The 15,270-nt window shown below is 45.6% G+C and overlaps 1 protein-coding gene across 5 annotated transcripts in view; it reads right to left on the bottom strand.

Annotated features, from left to right (window-relative positions):
- The window catches only part of BORCS5 (BLOC-1 related complex subunit 5), a 224,355-nt gene that overhangs the window by 199,575 nt on the left and 9,510 nt on the right, over nt 1–15,270 (bottom strand). For all 5 annotated transcript variants that reach the window (XM_033952212.1, XM_033952210.1, XM_033952211.1 and 2 more), the window contains exon 2: nt 12,491–12,634. In XM_033952212.1, coding sequence (XP_033808103.1) covers nt 12,491–12,634 — 144 coding nt within the window. The remainder of the gene's footprint in view (nt 1–12,490; nt 12,635–15,270) is intronic.

The raw sequence follows: 15,270 nt of genomic DNA on the forward strand, positions 1-15,270 counted from the left end.
ATAAATAAATATCTTGAACTTATCTTTAAAGTGCCCTTGTCTACGGTCTGGGAAGATTTTAATCTGACATGTTTCACAAAATTGCTTTTTCAAGGATTCTCCCACAGCCGACATAAGCCATCTAAGATCTCATTTAATTTGCCCAAATAATATAAAATTTGGGTCATCTATTATATACCGTATTTTCGCGGATATAACGCGCACCTGTGTAAAACGCGCACAGGGGTATAGCGCGCAGAAATCACGATGATATGTACCAAAACTTTTCTATACCGCGCTCAGGCATATAACGCGCATGATGCCCGACGCTCCTTTCGCCCGCCCTGACTTTCCGTGCGCTGTCCCGACTCTCCGTTCACCCCCCCTGACTTCCGTGCACTGTCCCCCCTTGAAGTCCTGTCCCCCCTTGAAGGTCTGTCCCCATCCTGAAAGCCTGATGCCCCCCCCGACGTCCGATACATCCCCCCCCCGGCAGGACCACTCGCACCCTCACCCCGAAGGACCGCCGACTCCCCAACAATATCGGGCCAGGAGGGAGCCCAAACCCTCCTGGCCACGGCGACCCCCTAACCCCACCCCGCACTACATTACGGGCAGGAGGGATCCCAGGCCCTCCTGCCCTCGACGCAAACCCCCCTCCCCCCCAACGACCGCCCCCCCCAAGAACCTCCGCCCGTCCCCCAGCCGACCCGCGACCCCCCTGGCCGACCCCCACGACCCCCCCACCCCCCTTCCCCGTACCTTTGGAAGTTGGCCGGACAGACGGGAGCCAAACCCGCCTGTCCGGCAGGCAGCCAACGAAGGAATGAGGCCGGATTGGCCCATCCGTCCTAAAGCTCCGCCTACTGGTGGGGCCTAAGGCGCGTGGGCCAATCAGAATAGGCCCTGGAGCCTTAGGTCCCACCTGGGGGCGCGGCCTGAGGCACATGGGCCAAACCCGACCATGTGTCTCAGGCCGCGCCCCCAGGTGGGACCTAAGGCTCCAGGGCCTATTCTGATTGGCCCACGCACCTTAGGCCCCACCAGTAGGCGGAGCTTTAGGACGGATGGGCCAATCCGGCCTCATTCCTTCGTTGGCTGCCTGCCGGACAGGCGGGTTTGGCTCCCGTCTGTCCGGCCAACTTCCAAAGGTACGGGGAAGGGGGGTGGGGGGGTCGTGGGGGTCGGCCAGGGGGGTCGCGGGTCGGCTGGGGGGGCGGTCGGAGGTTCTTGGGGGGGGGCGGTCGTTGGAGGGAGGGGGGTTTGCGTCGAGGGCAGGAGGGCCTGGGATCCCTCCTGCCCGTAATGTAGTGCGGGGTGGGGGTAGGGGGTCGCCGTGGCCAGGAGGGTTTGGGCTCCCTCCTGGCCCGATATTGTCGGGAAGTCGGCGGTCCTTCGGGGGGGGGGGATGTATCGGACGTCGGGGAGTCGGCCGGGCAAGAGGGCTTGGGCCCCCTCTTGCTCCGATCGTGGATGCGGGTGCGGGTGGGAGCGCGTGCGAGCGGTCGTTCGGGGTGGGGGTGCGAGCGGTCCTGCTGGGGGGGTGAATCGGGCGTCGGGCGGGGTGGGAACTATGTTTAAAAACTTTTCTATACCGCGCTCAGGCTTATAACGCGCGAGGGGTATGCGCGGTAGGTAAAATCGCGTATAACGCGCGCGTTATATCCGCGAAAATACGGTACTTCAAGTAAAATAAAGTGAAAAACCATACTTTGAGGGTGGCCAATTTTACTAAAGCCATTGTTGCCAGTGTACTCCCATATCATGCCACACTGTACAATATAACAGCATCACACACACACACACAAAAAAAAAACCCACAGCACCTCTCTGAAGCCTCAGCAATTTTGCTAGTTGCCCAAAGTCAGCAGCAGGAAAATGTCCATTCTTGAAAAGTATGTCCAAAATTGGTTTCTTTTCAAAAACGACCTACCTGTATGTCCAAGCATTTAATCGCACAAACCACCACTACGTCTATCTTTAAACCGTATTCTCTACCAAAAATTTGTCCAAATCCCAAACGCCCAAAACAAGACCTTTTAGACATGGAAGGGGCCAATCCTTTGCTTAACACCATGATTCTCTAACCGGCATCTGTCATAAGCACCAGTTAGAGAATCGGGGAACCCATTCCCCTCCCCACATAAAGATCAGCAGCAGGAGCGATGCCCAGTTCCTCCTGCCGGACTGCGCCCCCCACCACAAAGATTGTCATCAGGAGGTACCCTCCCCACCGTAAAGACCCCTCCCAGCAATGGGCATCCCTCCTGCCGAGGATTTTTGCAAGGGGGGGGTGTCCGGCAGGAGGGACTGGGCATCCCTTCTGTCAGGAGATGTCTTGGAGGATGGCGGCAGGAGGAATTGGACACTCCTCCTACCGTGGACATTCGGGGGGGAGGGGGGGCCGTGTTCCCAGCCGCGGCTGCTAAACTGATCACAGCACCGAGATTCCTTGCCACAATCAGCTAAGCAGCAACCCAGTCTGGCATTTATACATGTTTTAATTTTGTCTAAGTCACAAGGTATAAGTTCCGTCCAGGCAGCCTCGTAAAACTTTTGATTGCTGCAGGACAACTAAGTCTAGGTCGGCCCAAATTCTGCCCACCTCCCACTCCTCCAAATCTGCCCCTTTGAGTTCTGGGTGCACAGTAGGATTCAGAGGCCTAAAAAGTCTCTGGATATGTCCAAAAACCTGTTTCGATTATTGGCACTTGGATGACCTGTCTTTTAGGTCGTCCAAGAACTGACTTAGGCTGGTTTTTGGATGTATTAACATAATCATCACCTCTGCCGAGTCAGACCATAGGTTCATCACACCCAGCAGTCCGCTCCCGCGGCAGCCCCCCAGGTCAATGACCTGTAAGCGATCTATTACTCTAAAGCATTTTGCATTGTATAGTAACCCTCTAATTGTACCCTTCAATCCCCTTTTCTTTCAGGAACTTGTCCAAGCCCATTTTGAAGCCCAAAATCGTACTCTGCTCTACCACCTCCTCTGGAAACGCATTCCAGGTGTCCACCACCCTCTGAGTGAAGAAGAACTTCCTAACGTTTGTTCTGAATCTGTCTCCCTTCAATTTTTCCGAGTTTTATTGTTTTGAGTATGAGTCCCATGGTAAACAATAGCAGATAAAGACCTGAGCATTCCATCTAGGCTGACCAACAGCCACACAAATTATACATTCACGGTTAATTGTGTATTTTTTATTTTATTTTTTTTTATTTTTGGGACATAGACCGTAGAAGTCTGACCGGTACTTCTGGGACATAGACCATAGAAGTCTGACTGGTACTATCATTAGGTTCTAAGTTCTGGAGTTGAAGTCAAAGCTTACTCCAGCTTATCGAAACGATCTTGTTTTGTCATTTGCAGGATCAGATCATAAAAGCCTACCCAGTCCATGTTCCAAATTATTAGTATCTTTCCTCATAGGGTTCCACAAATCTGCCTACAAAAGGTCATAGAAACAGAGTATGACAGCAGAAAAGGGCCGACGGCCCAACAAGTCTGCCCACTCAAGATTCCTCCCTCCTCGAGAATCTATCTTTTAAGCATTCCTCTGGAGTGACCCCCACCAGACAGTCCCATCGTCCCTTGAAGTCGAGCTTGGTACTGGCCTCAACTACCTGACGCGGAAGACCATTCCATCAATCAATTACCCTTTCGGTGAAGAAGTATTTCCTGGTGTCCCCATGAAATCTTCCCACCCTGAGTTTTAGAGGGTGCCCTCTTGTCGCCGTGGGACCCATAAGATAATAGATTTCTTCCTTCACCTCAATGCGGCTCGTGATGTATTTGAATGTTTCTATCATGTCCCCCCTTTCTCTGCGCTCTTCAAAAGAATATAAGCGTAGCCTGTTCAGACGTTCTTCATATGGGAGATCTTTGAGTCCTGAGACCATCCTAGTGGCCATTCACTGAACTGACTCCATTTTCTTCACATCCTTTTGATAATGTGGCCTCCAAAACTGAACACAGTACTCCAGGTGAGGTCTCACCATGGATCTGTATAACGGCAGTATAACTTCAGGCTTTCGGCTGATAAAGCTTCTTCTAATGCATCCCACCATTTGTTTGGCCTTTGCTGACGCTTTCTCCACCTGATTGGCAACTTTCATATCATCCTGGATGATTACTCCCAAGTCCCGTTCTGCTGCAGTTCTCGTTAGGTTTTCACCATTCAGGGTGTACGTTCTGCATGGATTTACGTTACGAAGGTGCATTACCTTACATTTTTTGGCATTAAAATTCAGTTGCCAAGTACTGGACCATTGTTCTAGTAAAAGTAGGTCCTGTTCCATGGTGTCAGGCATGGTTGCACCATTAGGTTCTGCTGCACTGCCCACAACGTTGGCGAATAATGTAATTTTGCCTCGAAGTCCCTGAGGCAGATCTCTTACAAAGATATTGAATAGTATCGGGCTTCCAACGTTTTTGAGGGAGTACCGTTTACCATCACCCTTTGAAGTCTGCCGCTAAGCTAGTCTTCTACCCATGCTGTTAGTGTTTCTCCAAGGCCCATCGTGTTCATCTTGTTCAATAACCTCCTGTGTGGGACACTATCAAAAGCTTTACTGAAGTCTAAATACACGATATTCAGGGACTCACCCTTTTCCAGTTTTTTTGTCACCCAGTCAAAAAAGTTTATCAGATTGGATTGACAAGACTTTACCTTAGTAAAGCCATGCTGGTGGGGATCCCTTAGTCTTTTGTCATCTAAAAACGTGTCCAATCTGATTTTGATCAATGTTTCCATAAGTTTCCATACTATTGATGTGAGACTCACTGGTCTGTAATTTTCGGCCTCTGACCTGCATCCCTTTATATGGAGCGGAATAACGTTGGCAGTTTTCCAGTCCAAGGGAACTTTTCCCTTGCTTAGGGAAAGATTAAAAAGCTCAGCTAACGGTTCTGCTAGGACATCTCTCAATTCCCGAAGTACTCTGGGGTGTAGATTATTAGTAGATGATAGTCAAAAAGGCTGAGAAGACTTTGGTGCAGCAGAAGGCTGAGGTTTCTGTTGCTTCTGCTGTTGTGGTTTCTTGGGAGGTGCTCGAGTGTAAGGAGCTGCCCTCAGAGGATAACACCTCTGATAGGATGGAAGAGGTCGAGAAGGCTTGGAAGGAGCTGGCTTAGGCTTTGGTCTGACAATGAAAGCAAAAGATTTCTCATGCTCAGACAACTTCATGGTGGCGGCCTCTATCGATTCATCAAAGAGGTCACTGCCTTCACAAGGAATACTGGCCAGACGATCCTGAATGTTGGGATCCATATCAATGGTGCAAAGCCAGGCAAGGCGGCACATCGCTATTGAAAAAGAAGTGACCCTCGAGGAAAGTTCAAAAGCATCATAAGATGACTGAACAAGGTGTAAACTGAGTTGTGCTAATGACTTGCTAATGACTTGCTAATGACTTGCTAATGACTTGCTGGAATTCTAAAAGCCTGTGTTGACCAAGGTCTTTAGAAAACCCAGGAAGTATATCAATAAAATACTTGAAATAAGTAGTAAAGATAAAATTATAATTGAAAACCCTGGAGGCCATCATCAAATTTTGATAAAGACGATGGCCAAACTTGTCCATGGTCCTGCCCTCTCTGCCAGGAGGTACAGCAACATAGACTCTGGAAGGATGACTCCTCTTTAAGGAAGATTCCACAAGAAGGGACTGATGAAATAGTTTTGAGTTCTCAAAGCCCTTGCAATGTACAGTTCTATACCTCAATTCCAACTTGCCTGGAACAGAAGGGATGGCATAAGGAGTCTCCAGGTTTCATTTGAAAGCTTGAGAAATAAGCCTGTTAAGAGACATACTCATTTCCTCTAAAATACTCCTTAGAGTACTTAGAACCAGAGTCCAATTTAAGATCCAGGTCCTCAGCCATTTGACGGAGGAAGGAGGAAAAGGACAATTGATCCGCAAGAGGATGGCCTCGAGAGGGTCTCGATGACCTCGAGGCGCCTCGAGTGGAAAATGAAGGCGAAGCCTCCCTGGAGTATTGATATCCCAGCGAATAAGTTTCAAGTTTATTAGTGTTTTTGATTAATCGCTTGGTCATACTTCAAAGCGATGAACATAAATAATAAACATTAAAAATTACAATATTAAAGAGTAATACAATATTTAACATAGACTTAAAATCAAACCAGACTATTCACAAACTTCACAAACAAGAAAAAAGGGAAAAAGGGATTTGAACTACAAAGTATTACAAAAAGAATAGTCAGGGAAAAAACACAAGGTAGGGGATATAAAATTCATTAATCAAAATCATCATAATTAATAAATCCAAGGGTGAGAATTATCATTCAAAAGCATCTTTGAAAAGAAATGTTTTTAAATTAGTCTTAAATTTATCAAGATTGTGTTCTTCTCTCAAATAGATTGGAAGAGAGTTCCAGACTTGAGGGGCCGTAATGGAAAAAATAAATTGTCGTCTAGTATTAATGATCTTGAGAGAAGGAATAAGCAGACTGGGACAAGGCACTGGGAGAAGCGGAGTCCTCAGGTTCTGCTATTGGTGTCCTGGATTGCAGAATTGGAGGCCTCAAAGAGCTAGAAGGCCTGGATGAGGAAGCTTCTCTCTGGAGGAGGACCTGCGCCTCGATGAAGGCCTTGACCAGCGATGAGAGTGCTGCCTGGAAGCAAGTCTTGTGCGAGGTCAAGGAGACTTCGCCCTATGCCTCGAAACAGGCAATGCCTTATGTAAGGATATTGGGCTGGAAGCTGTAGATCGAAGTTCCATAGACTCTGTGGTCTGGATCGAGGTATCTCAAAGCACTCCCAAAGACTCAGCTCCTTGTATGGAGTGTGAAGATTCCAGACGAGACACTCACAAAGACTCGACTCCTTCCATAGAGTGTGAAGATTCCAGACCAGACACTCGCAAAGACTGGACTCCTTGCTTAGAGTGTGTGGATTCAGCTCGAGGCACAGGCAAGGACTCGACCTCTTGTGAGACTGCTGAGTGCCCAGGCTGGACTGCAGAAAGCAGAGTCGAGGCAGGACTATATTTGGTCAGTAACTGAACCAATTCCTGCTCTAAAATGGTCTGGATGGTAGCCTGCAATTGTGGATCCGAATCTGAAACTAGACCACTTGCTGAGGCTAAAAGCTCCGCGGATGAAGAGGAAGAATGCTTCGATTTAGAGGAATGATGTTTGGGTAGCTTGAGGACCACCGCTGGAACTGTCTGTTGAGGTATCTGTCCTGAGGGGAAGCTCAGGAGAAGACTTGGCAGATTTACTCGAGGTTAAGGACGTTCCAAACGAGGAAGGTCTGATGAGAGTCGAGGTCGAAGTCGTGGAGGCAGGACACCCCCCCGTAGCAGGCCTGACCGAATCGGAGGTCAAGGGTGTAGCAGAGGTTTCGATACCAAAAATCTTTTCTACTTGAATTCGATGCTGTTTGAGGGCTCGAGGTTGAAGGGTAGCACAGCTAACGCACAACTCCGGGCAATGGTCAGGCCCCAGACACTGAAAGCACCAGCAGTGTGGATCAGTGAGAGAGATCGCACGCTGGCACTGGCTACACTTCTTGAAGCCCGTGACCGGCTGGGACATAGAAGGAAAGATAGCCGCCACAAAGTCGAAGCCCGCAGACTGAGGGTGTGCAACAGGCCCCGCCAGTCAGTTGACAAAAAAATTGAACTTTTTTTTTTTTTTTTTTTAACAATGACCAAAAGAAAAGCACAGCAACAGGGTAATAAGTAAAATAAAACACGAGCTGCGATGAGAGACTCAAAGACTGCGGCCTTACAGGATCGGCTCTCTTATGGTTCACCTCATATTTCAACAACCGCAGCTTTAAAGTTCACTCAAAGGAGGAAACCTCACCACCAGTCGCTCAAACGTACGGCGTCCCACAGGGTTCCATTCTTTCTCCCTTGCTATTCAACATCTTCATGTCCCCTCTCCTCACTCTAGCACAGTCAATTGGTTTCACAATCTTCGCTTACGCTGATGATATTCAATTACTCCACCCCGTTGATACTTCAAATATCTCAGAAATTCAAGAAATTAACAATAAACTAGACAAGATAAGTGACTGGCTTCATGCTAATAAACTCGCTCTTAACCTCGATAAATCATGTGGTCTACTCTTTCCAACCAAAAACAACGAAACAATAATAGGAAAGATATTCATTAAATCCTACCCCGTAAAAATAGAAACAAAAATAAAATTACTTGGGGTAATTATAGATAAAGACCTAACATTTCATGACCAAATTAGCTCTGTGGTAAAAACTTGTTTTTACAAGCTTCGACTCATATGTTCCCTTACATCTATTCTAGACACGGAAGCAATCACGACCCTTATTCACTCCTTAGTTATCTCTCATCTTGACTATTGCAATTCTTTTTTTTAATGGAATTACTCAAAAAGAATTGCAACGTCTACAGCTAATTCAGAACACGGCAATAAAACTTATATACAAATTAGGGAAATACGATCATGTCACTCCTCTTCTGAAAGAAGCCCACTGGCTTCCCATCACACATCGCATTACCTACAAAACTATCTTGTTGGTCTTTAAAATTAAACTTTCCCATCAACCTTCTTTCCTCGATAAGTTCCTTATTCTCTTGCGCCCTTCACAAACTCTCAGATCAGCTGACCAGAACTTACTCTCCATCCCTTCTATAAAGGAATTTTTCTATACTAGGAAATCAAATTTTTCAGTGGTAGCCCCAACCCTATGGAATGCTCTACCATCTCATCTCCATCATGAAAAATTAATCTATAAATTTAAGACTAACCTAAAAATGTTTTTATTCCAAGACGCATTCAATTACTCTTGAATATCTAATCAACCAACCGCTTTCAAGAAGTGATCCTATCCCTAATGATTTTTCCCTTTCTTTCCATTTCCTTTAAACCCCCTTCCTTTTTTTTTTTTTCTTTCTCTTCTTATCTCCAACAATGTAACTTTACCCCACTCCTCCCTTTTAATCATCACTTTCAAGTTTGTCTTGTCAATGTCTTCAATGTTCACTTCCCTTTCTCTTCATAGACATTACTTTTAAGTATCATTTTTATCTCTATTTTAGCATTTTATTGTAAACCGGCTAGATACTGATGGTCGGTATATTAAAAATCAATAAACTTGAAACTAGAAGGCACGAAGTGAACTAAGTTCAGCGCAGAGCGTCAAAGACGGACTTCTCTGCTCCGCAGAAAACTGAGAACTGAGGAGACTTGCCCTGTGCTGGGCGAGAAAGCACTCACGCATGCGCGGTGCGGCTGACTCAAAACTTCTGAGTTTCTTCAAACAAGTCTACTTGCAAGGCTGCCTGCATCCGGGCTCCATGGATGACGTCACTCATATGTGAGAATAGGCTGCCTGCTTGTCCTGGGATAAATTGAGTTCTTGCAGGGTCAAATTTGTCCCGTGTCATTCTCTAGAGTAGAGCCAGCAGCTGCAGGGAGGTCCCACAATGGCTAGATTTCAGTTTGCTGCCTCGGGTTCAGGAAAGCAGCAGCAGCAGTAGTGGGAAGGTGCGAGAGAGCGACAGAGAGACTGGAAAGAAGTGGGGAGGAGAAAGGACAGACACTGGATAGAAGGAAGGGATAAAGAAAAAGGCACATGCTGGAAGGGGAAGGAGAGGATAAAGGGCCAGATGCTCTAAAATCACTGTTAAAATCCTGTGGATAGCTGTGGCACTGATAAATTTTCCAGTTTGAAAACAGCGATCAATACTAAAACAATTTTGCATGCAAATGAGTTTTGTGGAGGTCTGCCATAACCCCATCCAATCAGTCATTGTAAAAGTGATTGCACACATGTGCAGAACTGGCAGGGGAAGACCTAACAGCTGAGCGGCATGGGAAGCCGTGAAGCAGCCTCTTGCCACTCAGCTATTCAGGGCAGGAAGAATTTTATTTATTTATTTTTTTTAATGAGCACAAATGTTGTGCATATGTTACACATGCACAATATCTGTCCCCATTAAAAAAAAAAAATCTGCAGGAGGGATGCCTATTCCCTCCTGCCACCTGTGATTCTCACCTCTCCCCCCCACTGGAAACCAAAACCCGGAAGGAGGAATGCCCACTCCCTCCCACTGCCACTGATTCCCACCCCTTCCCTTCAAAAAACTCCCCATCAGGAGGGATACCCATTCCCTTCCACCGCTGGTGATTCCCTCCCCCCCCCCCAAGAACCCAACTTAGGCCTCCCATAGGAGGGGCCTTAAGCGCCTAGGCCAATAAGCACCTTGGGTCCCTCCCCAGTGCATCTCAGGATGCACCGGGAAGGGGAATACCCACCCATTTGAAGAGGTAGACCTGCCAGCTGGAAGGAGTAGGAATCCCTCCAGCCGGTCAGTGTCAGAAAGGTACAGGGGGTGTAAAGATGTCAAGGGGGCAGGGGACCCAGCCAGCAGGAGGGAGAGGATATCCCTCCTGCTGGGAGGGAGGGGGTTGTCGGGGGGGGGTAAGAATCACCAGTAGCAGAAGACATCCCTCCTGCCATCCTTCAATTTGGTTTTTTTGTGTTTTTTTTCATTTCCGGGGGAGGGGGGAAGGCGGATCTGAGTTGTCAAGCCTTACTTTCCTGTCAGTGTCTGAGCCAATCAGCACTCAGGCACTGACCAGAAAGTAAGGCTATGACAGCTCAGACCTTGTCAGAAAATGTGGGCCACAGATATGGCACAACAAGCTTAAGGAATCACCTGGCGACAACAGAGAATCACCTGGAGTGCTCCTTTAACTATTGATGAACCCATTTTACTTCCATTTTAATATTAATGACTTTGTTGTACTACATTTGCATTGCAGAGTCAGAGACTGCTAGGAAGCTTCGAAAAGACCGTTTGATAATCAGCTGGTAAAATACTGGCATGCTAAACCGGCTGGAACCGTTTTAACGACCGTGTTAAGGGCACATTAAGTTTTGAGAATCTGGTCCCTAGTATCTGAGTAAAATTCAGAGTAGCTATAAAGTATAGGTGAACAAATATGGAAAGGCTCATTTCAACCTCCTTGTGAGTGTTTGTGTGTCGGTGTTTTTATATCTGTAAGAAGTGCTCACAAAGTAATGTTATGGAAAATGTCGTTCTTGTCAACTCAGTCCTTTGCTCATGACAAAAAAGTTTACTCATGTCAGCTTAGAAGGAAATGCCAGCATCCCTGAAAAATCTAAAACAAGAGAGTAAGCCAGTTTTACTTAGGGGGGGTGAGGGGCTGTTTATCAAGGTGTTTCAAGTTTATTAGGATTTTATATACCGCCTATCAAGGTTATCTAAGCGGTTTTTACAATCAGGTACTCAAGCATTTTTCCCTCTCTGTCCCGGTGGGCTCACAATCTATCTAACGTACCTGGTGCAGTTAAAGGTGATCTTTTACCATACCTTAATTTACTGTGGGATTCAACAACCTGTGTCATCTCAGTACCACAGGTTGCTAAATCCTGTGTTAAAAGAATAATGCTGCTTGAGAGTCACCTTGCAGCTGTGGCCTGATGCTCCCAAGCGGAGAATGAGGGTTGTGTGAGCTTCTCTCTCTCTTCCTTCAAGCACATCCCCACCTCCTTACAATCAAGCCTCTTCTGAATCATAATCCCCCCCTCCCCCGATGAAGCCTCCAACCTGCTTAATTTCCCCTCCCCTATCCCACTCCCATGCCCTTACCTGTGTACTCTCATGATATAGTGGCCTCAAGGCAGGAGCGATCTCCAGTTGCTCTTGATACTGTCTGTCAAAATAGAATCCCCAGAGGTAGTCTTATGATACCACAAGGAGGTCACGTTTCCTTCCACTACAAAACTATTGGATCTCCCCATTATCTGTTTAGCAGCTTTACATGTGCACACAGGCTTGTCATCTTCCATTTGTCCCCTTTTTTGGGATTGATGCTTTTACCTTTTTCAAGAAATTATGTCAGTTTCAGTAATGTTAAGCTCACAGTGACCCCTGATGCAGGTGGACTGCTACACCGAAATACAGTGCTGTGTCGGGTCTACTTTCACTACATGCTTTTTTGAACTGAAATAAAAGATCACTGATTTTATCCAGCTGGCTCTGGTGGAAAGCTTTTTGTCCTGTCCCACTGCTTTCTCTGCTTGGACTTCGTTTGTGGGCCTTCTTCCTGTTGGACTCTTTTGTGGTACTTAGCATTTTACAATCTTAGGACTAGCAAATGACAGAGGAATACTAGGAGAAAACTGTGTGCACCACATTAGTCTACCTGAATGCATGAAATAGAGGCAAATCTGTTCCCAACCCCTTTTCTTTAGCAAACTACCATCTTTGGATCATTCTGTTCTGACCTTAGTAAAGAGCTAATAGGTTCCCTAATCTAGTGAAGAAATACTGTATGTTGTTACCTTTTTTATTGGATTATGATAAATACTTTTTGTCTTTCAATTTTCTTTCAGTATAACAACATTACAAAAGGACTATTCAAGAGATTTTCTACACATCCACTTCACAATCTCTAGCCCATGCCAGGCTGGAGAGTTAATAAATAAAAAAAAATTAAAAAAATGGAAAGTTAAGAGGCTTCCCACCTTTTAAGAGTGGCTGGAAAGTTGGAATCTCCTGTAGTTTGATGACCTCGGGGTCTGTGCTCACATTTCGCAGGGTCTGGGTTCCCTGGGCCACCACAACTATGTCATCCATTTTGGCTCGCTGCTTGGCTGGAGAAGGGGAAACTTTAAAAATAAAAATTTAAACTTAATACAACTGAAGAAACACTTCTGAACAATGCAACATAATGCAAAGAACCACCGCACTGTCCACTGTCACAGGCAAAGGAGGAATAAGCACCTTTCAAACTGCATGCATATAGTTTAAGTTTAAAAAAAAAAAAAAAAAAAAAAGGATTTCACTTGTCCAAGACATGGTATTTTCAATAGTCATACGTTATGAAAGTAAAGAAACATGACAGGTAGAAAATTGATGTCTGAATTATGGTGCTGGAGAAGAAAGCACAGTTAATTACCTATAACAGGTGTTATTCAGGGACAGAATGCACTGTCACCTTAAGAAATTAAAAGAATGCCCGCACCGCGCATGCACAGGTACTTTCCTGCCTGCTGCCAGCTCGCAGGACCACCAGTTCAGTAACAAAGCTAAGAAGCCAAGAAGGTGAGGAGGGCAGGTTGTGAGAATATCTATCTGTCTGCTGTCCCTGGATAATACCTGTTACAGGAAAGTAACTGTGCTTTATCCCAGGATAAGCAGGCATATATGTAATGGAGACCCTTCAGGCGTGAAAACTGCACCTCTCCTGAAACACTACATGGTCTCAAAGAGTCTATACTGGTGCGTTCCTTTATACCTTCACACTGACCAGTATGACATCACTCCTTATCGACCAATCAGCCAACAGAGGCTGTCCTTAGGTTTGAACAAAGAAAATTCCTTTTAACATAGTTAACCAGCTCAAAGAAAAGTTTTACAACTCATATTTTTGTTTACATCAATTTCTGAATGCGCAACACAAAGTTTAAATCTGACAGCCTTTCTGTGTTTGCAGAACCCATGCTTGGAAAACTAACAGCTTCAAGTTTCACTGAACCACATTCCTAAGTGCCAAAAGTGCCCTCCCTTTACAGCTACAGACTGAAGAGAGTTTCTATGGTAGGCTAGCTGAAAGGTCAGATAGGTTAAACTACAGATGTGGTACTTTTCAGGATTTCTTTAGGTTTAAAATATATAAAATATGTTTTCAAAACCAACTCTCATGTTTGAACATACATTTACACACATAATCACTCATGGGATCCCATACAGTCACTCACAGCCACTCGTTACATTTGAATAATTATTAAGGTACATATAAACTATCTGTATGTGAAACCCTATATCTTCATTTCAAAAAATACCCTTCTCAAATGTCATTTCAATTTTCTTAGTCCAAGTTATCCAGAGGTGTAAATCCACTATGAATAGCTCCTGAACTTAAATCCTTTTTAGTTACTATCAAAGGGGCTGAGCCTCAGATCCCAGTGTGTTGTATGTGTTTTGCAATCACACTAGAAAGGGAATTAACCTCACTGGCTCATGCTTCCCTCCTGCCCTGTTAATCAAAAATACTTGTAGTTCTTAAACTTATAGTTCTTAAAACAGGGACTTAACTTTTAGATCCTGGGCAGGGTTTGTTGAAAATAGGCAGTGAAAGTCGTTGTTACTCAATCTTTCCTGCTGTCTCTGCTAGTCCCTTCGCCAATGTTAAGCTAGCTGTCCATTTCGCCCTCAGGCTGCGTCAGGGCTGTGGACCAGCGTAATGTTGCTGTTTTTTTCTACTGCATTGAGCTGGAGGATTGAGAGTTCATAGTGAAGAAGGGCTCTCTAATGGGAGTTGAAAGAACACTCTCTAGATGGAGGTTTGGTGGTTTCTTCCGCAGATGAAGGACATAGCTCCGACTCACCACTTAAAGGGCCCAATGATCTTATGGTATGAGGGTCAAGCACTGCTGGTAATGGACGAGCGTGCCTCCTATTGGGAGAGTGTGAGGTGAAGGCTGAGATACACCAGCTAAGTTCTCTAGAAGGGAGTCAAAATGACTGCTGCTGCTTCAGTTGAGTAGGCACAGTTTTCTGTTGCCTCAGTTGTCTTTGGGTAGATTTCACTTAGACACAGGAGGTGTACTGTATTTATTTCTGGAATGGTATGAAGAAACACCTGTAGGAAGTTGAAAATTGCTTAGGCTGCTGAGATTGTTAAGCTTTTGAGGAGGAGAAAATGGTCATACACTCAGTATGTCTTTTGAGTTGCCTCATCTACAAACAAGTCCTCACCGGTATGTTGGAAAGACGGTCTTGAATACTGGCATCCAGATCAGAGATTCTGAGCCAAGCCTGCCTGTGCATAGCAATGGACACTGCTTAGGTGCGAGACGCAACATTGAAGGCATCATATATTTTCTGGTTTCTAGGTCATGCTTGAGATGCCGATAAGCTGAGAGATGTTTAGAGGGTATACACTTGTCATAAGTGGACATACTCTGGACAAGGGATTTCATGTAAAAGGACATATAAAATGTGTGATTTAGTATTTTGCTCATGAGCATGGAGCCCTGGAAGACTCTGCAACCAAGCTTATCTAGTGTACTGCCTTCTCTGCCCAGGGGAGCACTAGCATAGGTTCTGGGGCTGTGTGCTTTCTTCAAGAAGGATTCCACTACTAGCAATTGGTGTGGTAGTGAGGAGTAGTGGCTCATGGCCAGCAGGGGGTGATGGTTATGGGACGGTAATGGAAATGGATGTCAGAACATGATAAGTGCAGTATTTTTTGTGGAGTTTTTCTACAAAAGCACCTGTTTTTCGTATGATTCTGGGTAAT

Source organism: Geotrypetes seraphini, chromosome 7 (genome assembly GCF_902459505.1).
Source record: "Geotrypetes seraphini chromosome 7, aGeoSer1.1, whole genome shotgun sequence".
NCBI lineage: Eukaryota > Metazoa > Chordata > Amphibia > Gymnophiona > Dermophiidae > Geotrypetes > Geotrypetes seraphini.